Here is a 22,640-nt window from a genome sequence, read left to right as displayed (position 1 = left end):
TGCGAAATATACGAAATTTATCGACATTCATTTTTCAAAATGGAGAATGATGGTCATCCAAGTACAAGCAAAGAAGTAAATGTTAAACAAATATTACCAGAAAATAATGAAGATACTACAACTATACCAGATATTCTTCCAGGGTTTAAAACGTTTGAAGAATTTAGACAGGTTAGCAGGTTATAATTCCTTGCGTACAAATTTGTTGGTATTATGTTACTCTACTGTCAAGTTTTCAGAACACATGGTTGCTATTTATTTCGAAAACGTTTCATTTTATGTACATTGCACACTGAATCTGTTCTAGGCTGGATTCAAGACCCTTATGGAAGCAACAAGAAACTCAACTAACTTACCCTCTGGCCATAATTGGGATTACTATACAAGCTTCCCATCGTTTAAGAAGGTTATGGATGCTGAAGGTACTCGAGTGCTAGAATTGTAAGTTGAATTTTGAATGTTTTAGTGTATAATATTGTAAAAGTTTACAAAACATAAGCTGTAAGGCTTTTAGCGCCGGAAAGCATAATAAAGTGAAAAAAGTTAACGATTATAAAGTGCTTTTCATATGTTTAGCAGATATTAAGTTTTGATGCATTATTATTATTTTTTTTTAGGATATCGATGTTATTACATCATCAAGGTGTGAAAGGAAACATTTTGAGAAGAGATTTTGAAGAAAAGTTTGACCTGATTATAGACGCTAATGATCACATTTTAGAACGAGTGGTAAGAACCTTTTGAAAAATATTAACACTAATAATAAAAAGCTCCAGCGTTAATGTATGTTTTCAAGAGAGGCATGCAATACAGAATATAAAATTAACTGTATATTGAAGTTACAATGTCGCGTGCTATAGAAAAGCCAAATAAATGTTGAGAGAGTTGTCATTTATTTATAAAGAGAAAGAATAATTTTATAGGACAAAGGTAAATAAATATTCTTGTTATGAACAGAGCGTAGCCTACATGGAATGACCAAAATAGTAATGGCAATTTCAAACTATAACTAGGTCTAGGGCTACTTAATTTGCTTTTGGTTTCCATGCACATACATGTTTGCTTACAATATGTTTTCGTTCTCTTTTCAACTCTGTCATTCACGTAAACAATTACTTTCATCTTCCATTGCATTGGTAATGTATCTGTAGGCTATATTTTGCTATATCTGTATCTTTAATTTAATGTCAGAATAGACCTAATTATATTCTTTAAAAGAAGTGAACCACCACCGCACATTCCCCCATTACCAGAAACATTCGAGCGGTGGGGAAAGAGGACGGTAGTTTAGAGAAGGGGAGCATCTAGGAAATGAAAGAAACTGATGTTAGATTAAAAATATCATTATTAGATGTCTCCATCCTTATCTTTCTTTCTCTCTCATGTCTTTCCTTTCCTTTTCTTCAATTCTTTCTCATCTCTCTCTCTCTCTGATGTTCCTGCAATTAGGAGGTACAATTACATATAACTTTGTATTTGTTATAAATTCCATACTTGAGGTAGACTCGAACAATCCATCCTTGAATCCACAGCCAGACACTTTATCCACTATGCTACAGTAGCAGTTAGTTAAAACATCTCGGATAAAATCATGCAGGTCCAGGGTATATTATAATAATAGTAATAATAATGATTATGATGATAAGAGAGGAGCTGCCAATGGACATTGTTTGTTTATCAAATGGTAGAGACAGCTATTCCAGACAAAACTGCGTCAATGAGACTGTTCTTTTAACACAAATCTTGGCATGGTAGGCTATAACTTATACCGCACTTTTCCCCACATAGGTAGAACACACACTCATAGCTCAGTCTTGATGGAAGTTTTCATCATACAGATATGATGGTAGAATCCAGGCATCGTGATGTGTCACTACATGTCTCAGTTCATACTCTGCTTGCCTTCAGTCTATAGTTTGCATGGCTGTCGTGGTGTACAAGTGTTCCCCAATGGAGTTCCTCTTTATTCGCAGTTCTTGTACATAGCTTGTTCTGCATAGGGGTCATTCCACAAAATTGAAGACAAAAGCATTGAATTTTTAAATTATCATTTTTCAGAAATTTTCTTGAAGTACAGGACGTGAACTTTCACAACATTAATGTGTCTTCTTCTGGAAATGTGTTATTGTTGTATTTTCCCGCGAGTTAGTTTGGTAATTATTAGCGCATCCTACATCTTTTCACAGGCAACTCTTTTAGTGTAGAAAATTGACTGGTTCGGAGATTTATTTTATATAACTTACATATTATTATAAACACAGAGGTAGTGACCTAAGGTAAGTTATGACAGATTTAGACTGGAATATCACGTATCCTTTTTGCTTATAATGAGAGTTAAAATACAACCATTTGCCGCATTATGTGAATTACGAAAATAATCTTTTTTTTTTTTTTTCGTAAATGTGTTAACAATCACATCTGTCACTTAAATTGTTTAGTCCTCTTAGGATTCATCCTAATCAGCCACCGGCGTGGCTCAGTCGGTTAAGGCGCTTGCCTGCCACTCTGAAGTTGCGTTCGGGCGCGGGTTCGATCCCCGCTTGGGCTGATTACCTGGTTGGGTTTTTTCCGAGGTTTTCCCCAACCGTAATGTGAATGCAAGGTAATCTATGGCGAATCCTCGGCCTCATCTCGCCAAATATCATCTCGCTATCACCAATCTCATCGACGCTAAATAACCTAGTAGTTGATACAGCGTCGTTAAATAACCGACTAAAATAAAAAAATAAAAAATTCATCCTTATCTTTAATCGTAGCTGAAAAATGTATTGTTGGTATCATACAAGAACCTATTTTGAAATCTGAAAGTTGTAACGTGAGTGACGATGGCGGGAATTACGCACGTGTAACGTTAGTTACGACGACATTTAGATGAAATTTTCCTTAAATATTGCACTTAATGAGAGGTTAAAATTCTTGAAATTAGAAAGCAAGAAGCAAAATTACTTCCAACGTGTATCAACCGCAAAGATTTTGGATTTGGTCTAACGTCTGCCTTTGTGTTCGGTTGCTTGAATGCTTTGTGGCAGGCACAATTAACTATGATGTTTCAAAGTGCCGCAACCATAAAAGGGATAGGCCTAACACAAGTGCACTGCATTAAGTCTAATATATAAGAAGGAAAAGTTTCTATATTTTTTTAAGCAAGGAGACCAGATATGATTATCAGATAGGTATCTATCAGTCCTTCGATTTCAAAGTCTGTTTCTAAGAATTCTTTGGTGCATGGTCTCCAGATAGAGTTTCTTTCAAGGAAGGGAGTGAATTAATGTCTACGGATACGGAAGTAGGAACTCTTGTATTGTTAGTCAAATTTAATGACAGTATGACCGAAGTGTCAAATACATTGCAAAATTCTGTAAATGAAGGTAACATTAAAATAATGTGTCTCAAGAGTGCTGGCAGTTATGGATTGTTTTTTAAAATCAATGAAGAAGACATATCATTATGTGAAACTGAACCAAATTTTATAAAACAAATTAGCTTCAGTAATTCAACTGTTTCAGCATTATAGTTTATTGATTAGCTACAAATTGTAAACGTACAGGCAAATTAAATTTTCTTACAATATAGTGGTGTCAAGCATATTATTTTTTAAAATGGCATTGAATAGGATCGAAGTACGAGAGAAATTGCTCTTGAAGTCGGAAGATCCCATAGTGACGTTGTTTGGGCGTGTAAAAGATTTCAAGACACTGGAAATACTGAGGACAGACCACGAAGTGGACGTCCAAGGTCAACTAGAGCTCACGAAGACTGCTATCTCGTATTGATGGTTCGTAGGAACCCACTGCAGAATGCAACAGAACTTTACCGACGGCTTTTAGATGCTATTGGAAGGTGCATTTCTACACAGACAATAAGAAACCGTCTTCATCCTGCAAATTTGCGCTCAAGATGTATCTGGAGGACACTGAAGATAACTCCTGCACAATGGCATGTGAGGTACCAATGGGCAAGAAATCATAGTGGATGGTCTTTAGATGATTGGCACCGAGTACTGTTTTCTGAGGAAGTGCGGATCTGCTTATCACCTGATTGTTGTTGTCAACGTGTGTGGAGAGAATCTGGTCAAACAGCCTGTCTCCAACATGCAGTTTCTCGTGTCCCATATGGAGGTGGTTCAATCATGTTCTGGACCGGTATCTGTAAGGGTCACCGGACAGTACTTGTGCCTGACAATGGCAATATGATTGGAGTCCAGTATAGAGACTATATCCTAGAACCCACTGTTGAACCCTTTCGCCAACAGTATGGTGATAACTTCATTCTACAAGATGATAATGCCCGAGCACATTGAAGCCATCTTGTAGAAGAATACATTAGAGAAGTTGGCATTATGAGGTTGGAGTGGCCCGCGAACTCAGCAAACATGAATCCTATTGAACATGCCTGGGAATAGCTAAAATCTGCAGTAAGGTGTTACAGAAACCCTCCAGGCACCCTGACAGAACTCTGAGATGCAGGCATTCAAGTTCTATAGGTGTTCTGAGTGCTGGTCTTGTTTCTTTGGAAGCTAAGACACGTTTCTTGTGTGCTTCTCCCTTCTTTCTATTCTGATGTCTGCCTGGAAGCATAGCTATCGAGGTCTGAATGCCATGTAGAAATTTTTTTTATCTATTTCTTTGATCATTTCACCTTCCTTTTGTCTATACTCCTTTTTTAGTTATTTGATAGCACTCTAAGTCACTCTTCTCCATCGTTTGTTTTACTTAATGTTATTTCGTTGTCTTAGTTTAAAGCCCTTTATAGCATTCTCTGTCAAACCATTTCTGTGCTCGATTATTGTATCTTGTTTCAATTGTTTTCTTTATATTTTTCTGTGCCTGACATTGTTTGTCTAGGTTTCCATCTGTGGTTGCTTGCAGAATACCCATTGTTTTATTTTCGTTCTACATGAGTAACCTGGGATCTATTCTTCTCTATAGCTTTTGCTCTGTTTGGCTCTGTACGGTCATGCTAATATTCAGCATTGTCATGACTGGGAAATGTTTCCTTATTAGTGCTACATCATTACTTGCCAGAAGTCCGTGATCTGATGTATCTTAGCCTCATAAACACCAAATCTGTTGCTTTACCTCCACTGTGACATAATATGTAAGTCTGCATTTCCCTGTCATTTACTATGGTAGAATTTTCTCCCAAAGGTGATTGGCAACTATTACTCTCTTCCTATTTGTTTTGTCGATAATATTGCAAAACAGGCAACATATTTGCAATCAAGACCTCTTCAAGTGATATCTCTATCCAGTGCTTTTGCTTCAGTAAAGTCTCATTTTATAAACCTATGGATCAACAATTGGTTCTCTTCTGACAAAGGAAAAATTTTACAGTCTGTACAAAAGAAACGAAATGACCTGGAAATGTACAAAAACTTGCCAGACATGTTCAAACATTTTTAACAAGAGCCAGAACAGGTCACATTGTCACTCAATTGTAACTACACCAATTTCACATTTCTGATAATCCTACTTTTCTGTGGTGTAATAATCATGATTAAGATCTGGAACACATTCTTCTATACTGTCCATCCATAAACCACAAAAGAAGTAAATTAAAATCATCAGTACCAGTTGCAGAAAACACAGCCCTGCAGTATATATTGACTACACCCCAACTCTGGCTACTAGCAATAGGCTTCTATAATGAACAGAGACCAAAATATCCCTCATTTCTCGTGAAAAACAACAACTGAATAGACTACAATGGACTATAGTGGACTTTATGTTGTCAGCAAACAGCTGGATACGTTAGGAAGATTGATTGACTGATTGATTGATTATCTGCAGGTATTATAAATGTTCATTGGTCGATATGACATTTATTGCCTTATGTATATTGTTCACCACATCTATTGCACTGCAGTCTGGTCTGTAATATATGCAGACACATCACCTATTCTCATTTTCACCACTAGGTGATTCTCTTCCTTTAGTAGGATTTCGAAAGGGGTTACCTCCAATTTAATAAGACCTGTCACTTCTCTGGATGGTCTTCCTCTATTTACTTTCTTTGCTAGTGCGTGAATATTGTAAACTCCTCTCACTTCTACCTCGACTCTGCGGTGATGAATGATTATGTTAATATGCAAATATCGAAATCACTCAAGATGTCACTCAGTAAGTTGCTTATAATTCTTCTTAGCCCTTCTGCATTCAGTTGAAAATTTTTATATGCTTATGGCCATCCTCTGTACCTCCAAGGCATTTTGCATTTGTTGGTCAGAAGGTTTCTTTGATACTTTATTTAGCTCTATCAGTGATAATAATATACAGTCTTAGAAACAATTGATGGCACACAGATATTTTCAGAGTCCCAGAAAAGAGGCACTGTACATGATCAGAGGACGAGCAACCAAGTTCACAAGCAAACCACTAGTTGAGGTAATAACATTCGTTCTGTTTTGTTGTATGTCGTCCCTAAGTAGCTAGGACAAGATTCAAGGAAAGAAATTTATTGTAAATAAGTAGTGTGATAAAGACTGTAAATGAAACAGAATAAAAAAGAAAAGAATAAAAAAGAAGAGAAAAATAATGCCAAAGAATGCATGACAACAGGATCAGACAGGTGACCGATTGCTTGGGAAACAGGTTCTCTTTCCACCATCCATGATAGAAATGGTCTGTATGAAGCAATGCAATACTCCAGGACTTAATTACATCATGAAATTGGACATTAACTTGATTTACTTTAAATTAATTAAACATGCTTTGCATTAGTTATAGAAATAAATTATCTTATGTCCTGTGATTTATAAATGAAGTAAATTAAGTAATGGGGTGTGAAAATCGTCATTCATTTGCTATATGTGATCAACTTTTATTAATATACTATCCGTACCCGTGCACTTCGTTGCACGTCTTTTTATAAATAAATATCATTGACAGAAATTTAAAATTTACATTAAAGCAAAGGATTTTCATGGTAGAGACATTTTGGAAAAGAGTGATTGCGGAAAGGTAAAAAGATGATTTGCAAGAAGATTTTCTAATGTTACACCACGTTGTGTACTTACTGAGGAAAAATTGGATGAAATATGAGAAAGATTCGATCACACCTCATAAAATATCTCCGTCATCTTGCGCAAAAAATTGGTATCTCTAAAACCATAGCATATGAAGCCATTAAAATCCTTAAATCCTTAAAAGATATCAGAGATTTGTCACAGCAGAAGGTCGTCATTTCCAACACCTCTTATATTCCAGGTAAGTTCAGTAATAATAAAACTGCCGAGTGTACGTGAGACGGTTTGCTGCGTGTGGCATGGTCTTCGTCCCGGTCGTGTGTCGCCTGGTCGATCTAGATTATGTAGGCTCTCTAGTATATATTACCTATAAAATGGGATACTGGTACATTATTTGTTAATGTCCAACCTACAAAACAAAATAAGATGAAACTTCGATATCCTCTCACATCACAACATACTTAAATCAGTGAAAATAACCTCAAAATTATAACACACTACTCTACAGACCCGATGTGATCACTGAGAAGGTTATATATATAAATGTACTTAATAGGTAAGAGTTCTGTATAGTGCACAACACATCATATTGAATAACTAACAAAACAACATCTTCAGCACGATTTGTGGTTTGTAGGCCACCCCAAACCTCGAACTCCATACCTCTGCGCACGAGGTCTTATATACTCTGCTTGTTATGGCTTAATTTTATGAGTAAAAACAATTAACAATAGGTATCTCAGTCATAACATGAGACAATACCAGATGGAACTATGAAGTAATTACATATTGAAATACCACTATTTGGTCCAGGGAGCATTCGTTTTTTGGTGCAAGAATAATTCGTTTAACATGTTTCTAAATTAGTCTTGAATACATTTCTTAACAAACTATTCCAAACCAATATGAATATAGCGTGGAATATGTACGAAGGTAATTTTTTGTTGGCCTCATTGCTCATCTTTGTTTACCGGTACATAAATAAAAACACATTAAAGGTTAACATAGTACATAAATATTATTTTAAGAACTATAGGAAATAAATGTGGGTACATAATGAGCAAAGGAACACTATTTCATGGCAATTTGTAAAATGATTCGGATAATCTAGAAAATTAACAGTTCCAGTGAGCTTCGAGGTAAAAATACTAATTTTTGGGTCATTATAAATTAAAGTGCTTATTACAGGAGGGGAAAAAAATAAATACAAAAGTTGCAGAAAAATTAAATTAACTTTATTTTTGAACACCTAATAACATCTACATAAATGGAAAAATATTGGCAGTGCATTTTTTTTGGCTTAAATATTTTTTATATTTCTTTAAAAATATTTTGGGAACTGTGTCACATAAGTTACCATGGTCTCTATTTATCACAAATTCAAAAGAAAACAACTCTTTGTTCAACCAATCTTAATAATTCAGTGTAAAATTACTTAATTGTACATTTTTTTTTTTTTTTTTGCAGAATATACTCAGATTTATAAGTAAAACTGCTAATCCAGTACAAGTAACTTATGTGACATGTACAGTAGCATGCAAATTAATCCAAACACGATATATTTTTACATTTTCTATCATTGTTGGCCTCACAGCTGCTCATATCGCTTTAATTGAATCTGTAGTACGTGTAATTCCATTGTTGAAGGTCTGTCGTTATTATTTTTTTTATAATATGTGACATTTTGCCTGTCGTTTTGTACTTATAAGCATTTCAGTTGTGTTGAAGATTTAATACTGCAATCCTGTGTACATTCTGTCGTCTTCACAAATGGATACAACTCCACGAAAACTGTCTAAAATTATAACATTAGCAGAGAATTCTTCTATGACACAGAGGCAAATTGCTGCAGAATGTCAGATCGGTTTGGCTACTGTTAATTCGATCATAAAACGATACAGGGAGACTGGATCCATCACACCCCAGAAAAAAGGAAACTGTGGCCGGAAAAGGAAGACTTCACCTGCAGATGATCGTTTAATTGTCAGGAAAAGTAAATTAAATCCTAGACTAACTGCTGTCGACTTAACCCGCGAGTTAATGGCTACCACTGGGGCGAATATTCATGTCACAACAGTGCGGCGTAGGCTTTTGGAAGCTGGACGAAGGGCTCGTAAGCCTATTAAGAAGCAAATGCTAACCCCTGTTATGTGCAAAAAACGCTTAATGTGGGCAAAATTACATCAACACTGGACAGTGAATGACTGGAAGAATGTGCTTTTTTCCGATGAGTCTCATTTCGAGGTCCACGGCCACCGTATTTCTTACGTACAGAAAGGATCCGAAAAAGTAACAGCAGCTCATCTCCAACAAGCACCCAAATATCCCCCTAAAGTAATGTTTTGGGGTTGTTTTACACATGAAGGGCCTGGAGCATTAATACCTATCAAGGGAATGATGAATTCTGACAAATATATTCACTTATTGCAAACCAGAATCGTACCCCAGCTGCAAAAATCATTTCCGGATGGCAGAGGTGTGTTCCAACAAGACCTGGCACCATGCCATACGTCTCGAAAAACTACAGAATTCTTCAACAAGAAGAATATTCAGGTACTCTCCTGGCAAGGCAACTCACCCGACATCAACCCATTGAGAACTTGTGGTCAATTTGCAAAAGAAGAATGCAAAAAAATGGATTGTTCTACAAAGGAGAAGATGATTTCTGCCCTCATTGGTGTATGGTTTCGCGATGAAGAAATGAAGAATATTTGTGGGAAATTAGTGGAATCCATGCCAAATCGTCTCAGAACTGTTATTAGGAACAAGGGAGGCCACATAGATTACTGAGGTATGTCTTAGATCCTTTTTTATCCTGTTTGAGTGTTTTTGCATAAGTAATTACGTTGTTCGGATCAATTTGCACGCTACTGTATCACTCTATTTTTCAAAAGAAAAATTAAACATCTATCAAGAAGAGTGCAGAATGTTGGCAGAGGAATTACAATTTAGAGTAAAGAACTTTTCCCATGTATTTTTATCTGGAGAGAGGCAACACTTGCTTAAATATTTGGGGAGAATTTATTTTAAATGTATTTTATTTTTATTTTATTGGGTTATTTTACGGCGCTGTATCAACATCTAGGTTATTTAACGTCTGAATGATATGAAGGTGATAATGCCGGTGAAATGAGTCCGGGGTCCAACACCGTAAGTTACCCAGCATTTGCACGTATTGGGTTGAGGGAAAACCCCGGAAAAAACCTCAACCAGGTAACTTGTCCCGACCGGGATTCGAACCCGGGCCACCTGGTTTTGCGGCCAGGCGCGCTGACCGTTACTCCACAGGTGTGGACTTTTAAATGTATTTTCACACCAATAACATATCTTGGCTTCTGATACAGGCCAGATAAACTTGTTGATACCAATGCAGTGAAGAACTTTTATTTCATTATCATTTTCCCCTGTCTTTGTAATAACTCTTGCATAGTGTTTTTCACTGTACTTTACTACAACCCACTTTCCTTCACTGAATTCTTGTTTATTGGGTCTTATTATTTGAGAAGTTTCTTGGATTTCTTCATCTGGGTTAACAATGTTTTTGTTCAAATCTGTTAAACCATAACATTTGCAAACTGCTGGTGCTTTCTTACAAAAACAAGATAATATTCTTCCCTGAAGATTCCAAATGCCATTTCGTTTGCCATGAAATTTCATAAAATTATAATAAGTAACACTTAAAATCCAGGAATATCTGAGTACAAATTATTAAATTCTGGGATATTCTAGGGACGAATTTTATAATAAGGAAATTCATGACAAAATTTCCTATGAAGATTTTCTATTGTGTCACAAAGGAGTTTTTTCTGTTTCTTTACCTTATTCTTCACAAGTGTTCGTTTCTTTCCTGGAGTAACATTAGAATTATCATCACAACAAAAAAAAAAAAAAACACTATTTTGCTGCAGGTTCTTGAAAGAGGATATGTTACGATTCTCAATTCTCTTTACTTTGAATAACAGCGAACAGCATTCATACATTTTCTTATCAAACCATATTTTCGAAGAAGTTTTCCTTTCAATATTTGTGCAATACACTGTTTTGTCTTCTCATTTCGACTGGATGCATGTAATGATAGCATTATGAAACAGAAGTTTTTTTTTATATTTTCAGGCACTATAATGCATTCTGTGTCCTTCATTACTTTGGACATCAGTGTTATTTCTGGTGTGCATTGATCACACTTTTTTTTCATCTGTGGTGATGACGCATTGACATTAACTTTCTTATTTTTTTTCTTCCAACAATTTCAACCTCTTTCTCAGCCTTTGCATGTTCTTTTTGTACCTGTTGGTTGGCACATTTGTCAGCAGAAGCCAGGGTCTCTGAAAGCTTTTTAATTTCTCTATGGGCTTTGTTTCTATCTCTTCTCACCATCTTTCTTCCTCTGCTTCTATTTTGACTCCTGGAACAAGCTCTGGAGACTGTGGAGGAGTTATGTTGATAACAACAATTAGTTGTCTGTTGACATTTCTTCTGTTTTCTCTTGACCTACGCTGCTGGCATTTTTCTCTTTCAGACATATCAGCCCTTCAGAGAAGAAGTGGTGTAAGTCACGAATGGGTAATGAGGGTTAATGTAAACATTCTGTAATGTACAGTGCAAAGTAGCAATTAATATTCAATTTATTTAAACTATTAGTAGTCAGTGAGTATCAAGAAGGACATATTAATCGATACTTTGCACTGTATTTTACAGAATTTTTACTTTAAACCCCATTATCCAATTTTGACTTACACCGCTTTTGCTCTGAACGGCTCATATTATCTTTTACAGATGTATCAAGCTTTAACTAGCTTCTCAACTTTGCTCTCTTCCTTCCCCCCCCCCCCCCAGATATTCTGTCCTCCTATTTTCATCTGCTTTTACTCTCTCCCTGTGATGTCTTTGCTTGTCAGATGGTGTAAGGGGCATTTTCCTATGAAAATAAAAACGAGTGCTTGATAATCTTAATTTAATGTCTGATTAATAAAGTGTTATAAAAATCATTAATAAATATAAATAACCAATGTTAGATTTATACTTTATTCCATTTAATGAAGATTTTGATGTTTCATGTCACATATGTTACTTTACAGTCACATAAGTTTTACTAAAGCATGAGTAACTTAAGTGACAGTAACTTACGTGACATTTTGTGATATAAGGGTTAATTCTGACGTACCCTCAAAAGATCTGCATTTAATTTCTTGTATTAATTTTTGTGAACTCAGAACACATAACTTAAAATATTTTTAAATAATGGTTTTTGACCAGATTCTTTGTAATTATGGTAACTTATGTGATGTGCAATAAACACTTACCCAATTTTGAAAACTTTATGTGAAATAACAGCTAAACTGTGAGTATTTTAGAGAGTCCATTACCTCAACTGTTTTCATAAAGGTTTGTTGTTGCTAACTTAAGAAGTAAAAATATTATACCAATGCAGACTGCTTTCAGAAATCATAATCTTTGTATGGTAACTTGACATAAAACATTGGGACAAATTTCATTCATAAATTATATATGCATGTTTTAATTAAATACTATACTGCTTCATTGGATTTATTTGACTAATTCTTATATTTTTAATTAATATTAAAAAAGTTACAAAATGTCACTACTGGTAGAAATTTATATCAATGTATCGTCGACTGTGTTAGGGGGACAGGTAACTTACGTGACAATTTGCTTCTTTACAAATGTTCTAAACTAAAATAAATTATAATATCTGTTGTTTACTGCTGGGATATTTTTATCCAATTTATGCTGTAATATACATTTCTTATAAAATTAGAATTGCTACATTTGAAAGGAAGTAATATTTAAGGGACATCACGTGCAGACTCTAACTTAGAATGACTCTTTTACTGAATTTCTTTTTACTTTTGGTCCAGGTGAAATACGCCTACTTGCCTTTTACAACAACATTCGTAAAAATACGATTATATTCCATGGATTAAAAAAATAAAATCTAGTAAAAAGCAATATTTCACATGGACCAAATAAAGTTGAAATATACATTACCGTAGTTCACCCAAATATGTAAGTAAGCAATAAAAATATATACGATTATCTTACTGAATAATTAATACTTAATATGTATGTTTCGCATGTACAATATATTTGTAAATTTATTACATCCCTGACTATCATTGGTTCATAAATTAATACAACGCAAAGCAGACATAAAATTTTATTACCTTCTAATAGCATTAAATTTAACTACATATCGCTCATTCATCGTTAGTTTCGACAGTATATTAAGTTTTCTGTGCGTAAGAGTCTTTTTAGTCATACCTTATCGTGCATTTGAGCCCAGTCCTCGATTTACTCTGGAGCTTCTGTAGTGACATAAAGCCTATGAGTCCATACCTGTGGAATAACGGCTAACGTGTGTGGCCGCGAAACCAGGGTGGCCTGGGTTCGATTCCCGATTGGGACAAGTTACCTGGTTGAGGTTTTTTCCGGGGTTTTCCCTCAACCCAATATGAGCAAATGCTGGGTAACTATCGGTGCTGGACCCTGGACTCATTTCACCAACATTATCACCTTCATTTCATTCAGACGCTAAATAACCTGAGATGTTGATACAACGTCGTAAAATAACCTACTAAAAAAGTAAAGCCTATGAAGGAACTACACTTTCCAATGATAAAAGAATTATCCAAATCGATTAGTTTCCTAAGATTGCCTCATACAAACACTTTCTATTTATAATAAGTTAATATTTAGTATACAGGCTACTACAAAAGAATCATTCTTTTTCAAACTGCTGTATTCTCCAAAGTATTACCAAATACCTTACTATAATAATACCGGACAGCTGTGTAGTAGCAGCAGCAGTATTGACGTGAGTGCGAAATATCGCGGACCTGACGTCTAGCGGAGTGGCGTGGAATTACGTCCACAAAGACGAATATTAACATAGCGGGATTCGGACTATTGTTTAAAACGTGAGTTACTAATGTGGAATAATATATGAAACACTTAAGAAATTAAAATTATTATCTTATATCAAAGCTGCATATTATGAGAAATATTGCATATTTCGTATTACTTTCCGTAATTGTTACATATTTTTTTCTTTGGTTTAGTAAGACAAAATCAATTCTGACATTAAGAATGAATTTACAATAATGCTTTATATACGCATTGCTGACAACTGCAAAGATAAAATTGATAGTAATCTGATGCTTGTAATAATTAATGAAGCCATGTGAACAATAAAACTTATTTTGATAAAAACTTAAAATTTCCGATACATTTTAACTTCTAATCATTTATTAGGTCTAAATAAAACAGCTAATTTGTATTATTCTATCAAACAAAGACGAAGTAATTAGGCCTACTGAAGAATGTTGTTGACTCGCGGAAATCGAAAGTACAATTTGGAGCAATTTGTAATGCTGTAATTTTGTAGCAATTATAAACACCACATATACACCTTGACATTTTAACACAGCAATAATTAATAAAACTATTAACTAGTCCAGCAACAATATACATTGCAGTTGATTACAACTTGTTTCGCGAGTATCGCCACACCGGCCGCCTATGTAGCAGCACCAGCGTCGTTCGCGCGCAGAACTGCTAGCTGTCCGGTATTATTATAGTAAGGTATTTGGTATTACTCGTACAACAATGAGTGACACATCAAAAGAACCATAAACGCACCTGGTTTGCATTGTGTACACCAGTTAGCAGCACGAGTGTAGTGCCTGCACAAAATTGTGACAAAACAAGGAAAGAGTTTTTTGTGTTGGAATAGGCGAGATGTACAGTTCCCTTAAAAAAGAATGAGACGACTCTTGGTCGTCGAAAGTTGAAGTTCTGCAGCGCAGTTCACGCGATATCGACGTAGCCAGGAAGACATCTCTTCATGCATTCGTAGGCCTATTTTCATTCTACTCCAAAGTATACACCAGTGCAAAATATTAGCAGTTGTCAGTCTGCTTCTGGTGTAGGTCTCTTTTTACGTCCTTGATCGTTTACCTTTTATGAAAGTTTGAAATATACCGTGTAACACGAAAGTCATTCGCCAAAGAGGGAGTACAATATTAATTTTGATATTACAAATGTAGACCCACGGAAAAGACAGCAAGGAACATTGTAAGGACCACAACAAGGACAAAAAGGTTCATGACAAGGTCAAAGATCAGGACCACGATAACATATTACAAGAAATACGACAAACACCACAACAAGGATTATGATAAATACACATGAACCACGATAAGGATTACAAGGACAGAACCACGAAAAGAACATTAGAAAGAGAACAAGGACCACGATAGTATAATACGACAAGAAACACGACAAGGATTATGTTAAAATTAATTAATTGTGATTTAATTTTGGAGATAGTTTCTTTAAGATACGTAAATATTTTTGGATTTTTTTTTTTGTTTTATTTTTCTACTGGTTTAACTGTTTGTTACTCTTTTCGTTTATTCTATTATACTTTATGTGGTGATTTTAATATATTCATGATAAGTGTTATGACAAGGACGAGGACCACGAAAATGACTATTAGAAAGACAAGGACAAAAATAAGGACTGCGACAAATAATCAACGACCTTAATAAGGACCACGAAAAGGACAAAGATATGAACGACAAGGACCACAATAAGAGTCACGAATATGAACCACAGTAAGGAAAACGATAAGGATCACAACATGGATCCACGACAAGAGCACAATAAGGTCTACGACAGAGACCGCGGTAAGGATCACGTCATGAAACATGGCCAGCTTTAAAATAAGAATCACAATAAGGATCTCAATATGGACCACGATCACGTCAAGGACCACGATAAGGTTTACGACAAGGACGACGATAAGAATCACAACATGGATCATGATAAGGATCACGACAAGGACCAGGGTAAGGATCACGGCGTAAACTGCGACAAGCATCATGACAAGGATCACGATAAGGGCTCTGACATGAGCCACAATAAGGATCACAGATATGGACCATGACAAAGATTACGACAAGAATCGCGACATTGACGACAAACAAAACAAGGATCACGCCATGGACCACAATAAGGACTTCGAAATTTAACAAGATAAGGACCATAACAAAAACAAGAAATACTACTATAAAGACCATGACAAACATAACGAGTGGAATGATAGAGAATTTTACAATGGTAACAAGCAGTATGATAAGGACCATGGAGAAAAGAACAAGGACCGCTCTAATGGCTGTGATAAAGACAACGATCACGATAAGGACCACGACTTGGAGAATGATAAGTACCACGATAAGAATCACGTCAAGGACCACGAAAGGACTATGATAAGAACCAAGAAAGAGCCATAAAAGGACCATGAAGGGATCGCGGTAAGGGCTGTGTCAAAGATAAGAATGGCGATTGGGCCACGAAAACTACTTTGATAGGAATCACTATAAGGACCACGACAGTTATCACAAGGAGAACTATGATAGAGATCACAAGGACAGCGATTGTGATAAGAACTATGAGAATGACAAGGACCACAACATGGACAAAGACAAGGACCACGATGAGAATCATAACATGGACCATGACGAGCACCAGGGGAATGATCATGAAGGGAACCATGACATTGGGCCACAATAAGGATCACAAGGAACAGGATTCCGATAAGAACTATGAGATTGACAAGGACCACTATAAGACCATGACATTAACAAAGACAGGGACCACAATAAAGATCCCAACATGGACCACGACAAGCACCAAGAGAATGACCATGATAGGGGCCACGATAAGGATCACAAGAACCATGATAGGGACCAAGACCACGATAAGAACAATGACGATAACAAATAGCTAATAAGGACTATGACAAAAACAGCAAGAACCATGATAAAAACAAGGACCAATATAAGAATGCGACATGGACAAGGACAAAGGCTGCGATAATAATTACAAAATGGACCATGATGAGGACAAAGTTCATGGTAAGGATCACGACATGAACCACAATAAGGACCAAGACTACTATAAAGACCATAACAGAGACAACAAATACCACTATAAGGACCATGATAAAGACAACAAGAACAATAAGGTCCATTGCAGTGACAAGGGTCATGATAGAGACCATAACAAAGACAACAAGGACCACTTTAAGAAACATGACAAAGACAACAGTGACCACGATAAGGACCGTGACAAAGACAACAAGGATCATAGTAAGATATACTCAACGATCACGATAAGGACCACAAGTACCAAGACACATCATAACAAGGACCACGACTAGGACCATGATTCACGTCGGGATAGCCTACTTAGGCCTATCATGGTTCTTGTCTTTGATCTTGTAGTCCTTGTCATCTTTGTTGTCTTTGTCAGGGCCCTTATGCTGATCTTGTTGTCTTTGGCGTGGTCCTTAGTGATTCTTGTTTTTGTCATGGTTCTTATCACGAAGATTGTTGTATTTATTGTGGTCCTTATCATTGTACTTACTTTCTTTCTCAGGATCATTATCGTGGGCTTATTCATTATCGTGGTTTATTTCGAGGATCTTATCATGATCTTTGTTGTGGTGCTTGTCGCAGCTCATGTTGTGATCTTTGTCGTCGTCCTCGTCTTTGTCCTTGTGGTCCTTGTTGCTTTTATCATGCTCCTACAATTATTTTCATTTTAACCCTCTGATTGGCACGTAGGTCTTTTGAGACCCCATAACCCATTTGCCAATACACATAACATTTTGGACGTGCCCAGCAGAGGGTTAACAATAATGTTTTTCCCCTTTGGCAAGTGACTATTGTTTCACACGGTAGATAATGTCCTCAAAGCTGGGTCTTAAGGTGCTGTACGGCACCTGACTGATCACAGATTTACTCAGGATATTTCTACTGAGCGCCATGTAACTAATTTTGAGGTGAGCTATACTGTAATAGAAGAGGCAGGACCTGTGCTGTGCCCTTATCATGTGCCGTGGCTATATCACCAATGGGGTGCTCCAGATATAGCCTTCCCACGAATAAATAATATAAGATTCTGATTGTTACCACCTTCATTAACCTTATTACTAGCCAGTAGTATAGTAGAAAGAGGTGCAGGGACAGGATGAACAGTGTACCCACCACTAGCAAGAGGTATTGCTCATGCCGGAGCATCTGTTGATCTATAGAAACTTTTTTTTATTTGTTGTTCTTATTTTGATAATTATGCTTTATTGTACTTTTGGGGTATAGAGAGGGAAGATGGATGAACTTTCGTGTCATTAGATTCGTATAATATTAACCATCATGAAACAAACTCTCTTTCTGATAGCTCATTCTTTCCCCTGTCGCACAGCTCATATGCCATATGTCACCTCCTCATCTGTAGTACAAAAATTTGTACAATTCTATGTAATCTTACAAAATTTTGACTTATTCCAAATCTTAAAGCTTCAATGTTAATGTAGCATCTATACAATACAGTAAATGAAATTAAATTAAAAAAAACTTGATTCAAAGCCTTCTCGAGTAGGGGAAGTCAGCACTCTCACTCGCATGTTTTGGCTCTGGGAACGTCTTTCTAAATGGGCCCTGGCTATAATATTCTGTGTCAGTATTTTGAATGGGAACCTGCCTGCGGTGAAACTAAAAAGCTGGATAAATGTCTATCTCTCCATCTTGTCTCGGTAGCTGATATGTTTAATATTTAAATGTAGTTATTTAAAATCAATTTCGTAATGCTTGTTGTTAAAGGATTTTACATTTTTCAATTTTATTTCATTGTAATTGTTACTTTTTAATATATATGCATTTACACTTATATATTCAATGTGTGTGTGTGTGTGTGCGTGTGCGCGTGTGCGTGTGCGTGTGCGCGCGTGCGTGATTACATTCATTAGATTAGCGTTTATAATATTACAGTTTGTAGCATGCGTGCGCGCGTGCGTGCGTGCGTGATTACATTCATTAGATTAGCGTTTATAATATTACAGTTTGTAATTTTGTATTGTTGTGATCATTAACACTTAATCTCAGGATTTTGTAAAACTCTATTTCAACGTTATTCAGACAAAAAAAAAAGTCGTTGGTTTAGACTAAGAATCGAACCCACTTTCTTCTGCACAATACACAAAAGTCTTAGCGTCTGAGCTATTGAGATGACATGGGAGTTTCTATTTCTGCGTGAGTGTCGATCTAGTTGTGAAGATTCAAATGTCGATTTAACTACACGATTTATGTATATATTTATCTGTTATTTACGTCATAGTGCCATATTTTTTGCAGTTTTTGAAATGCATTTCAGAACGATGCTAGCAACAAACCAAATAGCCTGAATTTAAGTAACTGAAATATTCGTTATCTTGTGTATCAGTGCTCTGGTCTCCAATCATGCACAGTGTCTTACATCTGAGACTTAAGAATATTCCATTATCTCATTCTTTTCATTCAGACGAGAATATGGACACGAACCGCCATGTAAACAGAGATTTTGCGGTGGTATCAGCAGTTCAAGGACGCTGGTTGTCTGTGTAAGGGGAAAAGTACCGGTTGACCGACAGTGCCTGATGAAACAATGGAGAGAGTGCGAAAATCTTTTGTGCGTAGTCTACAAAAATCAACAGCCCGTGGAAGCCGCGAACTTGAAATACCACAGCAAACTCTGTGGAAGATTTTGCGACGACTGTTAAAGTTCAAACCATATTGTGTACAGCTTCTGCAATATTTGAAAGCAGAAAATTATGGCCGGCATCTGCAATTTTGCACCACAATGCAGGAAGCAATGGAGGACGAATATTTCGCCACCAAGTCGATATTTAGTGACGAATGCACATTTCATTTGTCTGTGGTTGTTAATCGTCATAATGTGCGTATTTGGGGCAGTCAAAATCCTCATGCATTTGTAATGCTTGAAAGAGCTTCACCAAAGGTAAATGTTTTCTGTGCGATGTCACACAGACAAAGGTGTGTGGTCCATTTTTCTTTTGTGAGAACACTGTTACGTGTACATCTTACCCCAGATATGTTGACTTTGTGGTTGTCCAAAGATTCAGACAATTTTGTCTTCCAACAAAATGGGGCACCCCCTCATTGGATGCTTGATGTTCGTGAATACCTGAACCATGAACTGCTGAATCGCTGGATTGTGTGTGTTGGTGCAGATGACCAAGCTCTGTTCCCTTGGTCCCCCAGGTCACCAGACCTAACGCCATGTGACTTCTACCTTTGAGGGTACATTAAGGACCGCGTCTATGTACCTCCACTGCCACAAACACTGGTACAGCTGAGGGAGCACATCAATAATGCAGTAATGGCCATTGACAGGACAATGCTACACAATGTATTGAACGAACTGGCCTGCCGCCTGGACGTATGTTGTGTCACCCAAGGAGCACACACAGAACATTTGTAGAGTGTGGGAATAAATGTGTTGCGTGTACAGTTCTTTTGATGTATCACTCATTGTTGTACAAGTAATACTTTAGAAAATATAGCAGTTTGAAAACGAATTATTCTTTTGTAGTAGCCCTGTTATTATAAACACATATGAATGTCATCCGTATAAATGGATTATATGAATATTAATTTGATTGTCCAAGACCGTTTTAAATAAATGCAGTCATTTGTTTTATCTTTATTACTCGTATAATCTGAGATGGCCATGACACAAAAAACATTGTTATTTTAAATCTAATGTATGTCCTTAAATAACACTCCTATCAAAATTTCGCATAGAATAAAACTTAACGGAAATCATTTTTAAAGAAACTTTTATTATGTATAATTTTTCATGAAAATCAATAATAAAAGAGCTATTTCGATTTATTTAATTCAGGTCCCCTTATAACTTCCTTTTTTAAATAAAGTATTTTGAATGCCATATAGCCTAAAATTTAAGTTACAACGAACTTAATTTATATTCCAGTTTTCATATAAATCAGTTCAGCCATTATCGCGTGAGAAGGTAACAAACATCCAGACAGACAGACTTACAAAAAAAAAAAAGAAAAAAAAAGAAGCGATTTTCGGTTTCAGGATGGTTAATTATACATGTTAACACTAATTATTTTTGAAAAAGCGAAAATTACCAGAAAAGTTTCGGTTACAGATTTATTTTTAGTATAGATTATGTTTATTGAGAATGTATGGGCTGAACTGAAATGGAGGAGGATTGGAAAATATCTAAATAACCCACCTCTGAAAATCCAGTTCAGTTGTGGGATCAAGTTCTGGCTACCTGGCAAGATCTTGCTCAGAACGAGAACTATTTCCACAACTTGGTCGACTCTGTGCCTCAAAGATGCCAGGTGGGGATAAATGCTGGTGACAGGTGGACATATATATTTTTGCATTAATTTGTTTGTTTATCTTTGTTTTATTTTGGGAAGAAAATAATTCCTAACTGATATACAGGATGTAACATAATAACTATTCCTAATTTTCTGATGTGATAGAGGACATTAAAATAAACATTTTTTTCTTAATAAAGTAGTGTCCGGAAATGCTTCATATAAAAGACAGACCTCATCACTCACATTATGGCCTGCATTTATGTTTCAGCTGTTCTTGTTGCCATGGAAATAATAATTGAACTTAGTTTGTTGTTGTATGTCACAAAATATCGTCGTAAGATCTGTTTATTTAATTTCATGGTATTAAAATGCATCAGTATACAGATATTGAAATTGCAGACATCCGTAAGACATTTGGAGTAGCTTATGGCAATGCTAATTTGACAAAGTGAATCTATGAGGAGCCATATTCCGGAGCTACTTGAAGATGTCTTGATTAATATTCCGAGAAACATGATCTTACAACACGACAGTGTACCCACACATTTCGGCTTAAATTGTCGAAATTATTTAAATGTACATTTTCTGAATCATTGGATAGGGAGAGCAGGTCCAGTTGCTTGGCCGACACGTTTTTTTCCCCAAATATGACTCCAGTTGATTTTTGTGTTTGGGGTCATATTAAATCAACTGTTTATTAAACACCCATCAACACAGCAGAAGAATTAGTTACTAGAATTATTCTTGCCTTTGACGATCTACATAACCGACCACAGATATTTCGAAGGATTCATCGTTCAATCATACGGCATTATATTTTGTGTATCAACATTGCCAGTCGCAATTTTGAACAGTTCCTAGAGTTTGTCAATTTTCTTAATATCTAGTATTAGATAAAAAAAGTTACTGTGTAACCATAGAAAGTAAATAAAGTAACTTTCCCAGTTGAGATTCTTTAATTTTTTTTCCTTCATACCACTATCACTTGAAAACGAAGCATTTCCGGACATTATTTTATTAAGAAAAAATGTTTAATTTCATGCCCTTTACCACATCAGAAATTTGGGAATAGTTATTGTGTTATACTGCGCGCATCCAGCGAGAGGGCATGGGGAGGTGAGACTCGAGCTTTTGTGGGCGCTGTGGCGGAGTGAGGGGAAGGAAGGCTGTGGGACGGCCCGGAGCGAAAAGAGCAGGGGAAACCTCTAAAAGCAGAATCCTCTTGTAGATTCGGAATGCCACGCGAATCGAAGGTTCGAGAACATGTGATTTAGTAATAAAAGCGCTAGCAGTCTTCTTCAGTTACCAGTAGTTAGTCTTCAGTCAGCCTTCAAGTCTTGTCTTAGACACCAGGGACGTATCCAGAGGATCTGAGTTCGAGGTGCAGTGAACTTGAGTGAGTCCGTAACTGTGGCAGCATCCAGGCGAAGACGACGCGTCTGGAGGTCTTGAGTT

General features: G+C 36.2%; 1 protein-coding gene across 1 annotated transcript in view; it reads left to right on the top strand.

The window, feature by feature from the left end:
• Positions 1-15: 15 nt before the first annotated feature.
• Rrp6 (exosome component Rrp6) overlaps positions 16-22,640 on the top strand; it is an 84,873-nt gene continuing 62,248 nt past the window's right edge. Inside the window, exons 1-3 of the mRNA XM_069843286.1 lie at positions 16-171; positions 308-441; positions 618-729. Coding sequence (XP_069699387.1) covers positions 40-171; positions 308-441; positions 618-729 — 378 coding nt within the window. The 5' untranslated portion in view covers positions 16-39. The remainder of the gene's footprint in view (positions 172-307; positions 442-617; positions 730-22,640) is intronic.

The sequence above is a fragment of the Periplaneta americana genome, chromosome 13 (genome assembly GCF_040183065.1).
Source record: "Periplaneta americana isolate PAMFEO1 chromosome 13, P.americana_PAMFEO1_priV1, whole genome shotgun sequence".
Taxonomy (NCBI): domain Eukaryota; kingdom Metazoa; phylum Arthropoda; class Insecta; order Blattodea; family Blattidae; genus Periplaneta; species Periplaneta americana.
The sequence above is the reverse complement of the archived record's forward strand: the minus strand, read 5'-3'. Positions and strand labels throughout refer to the sequence as shown.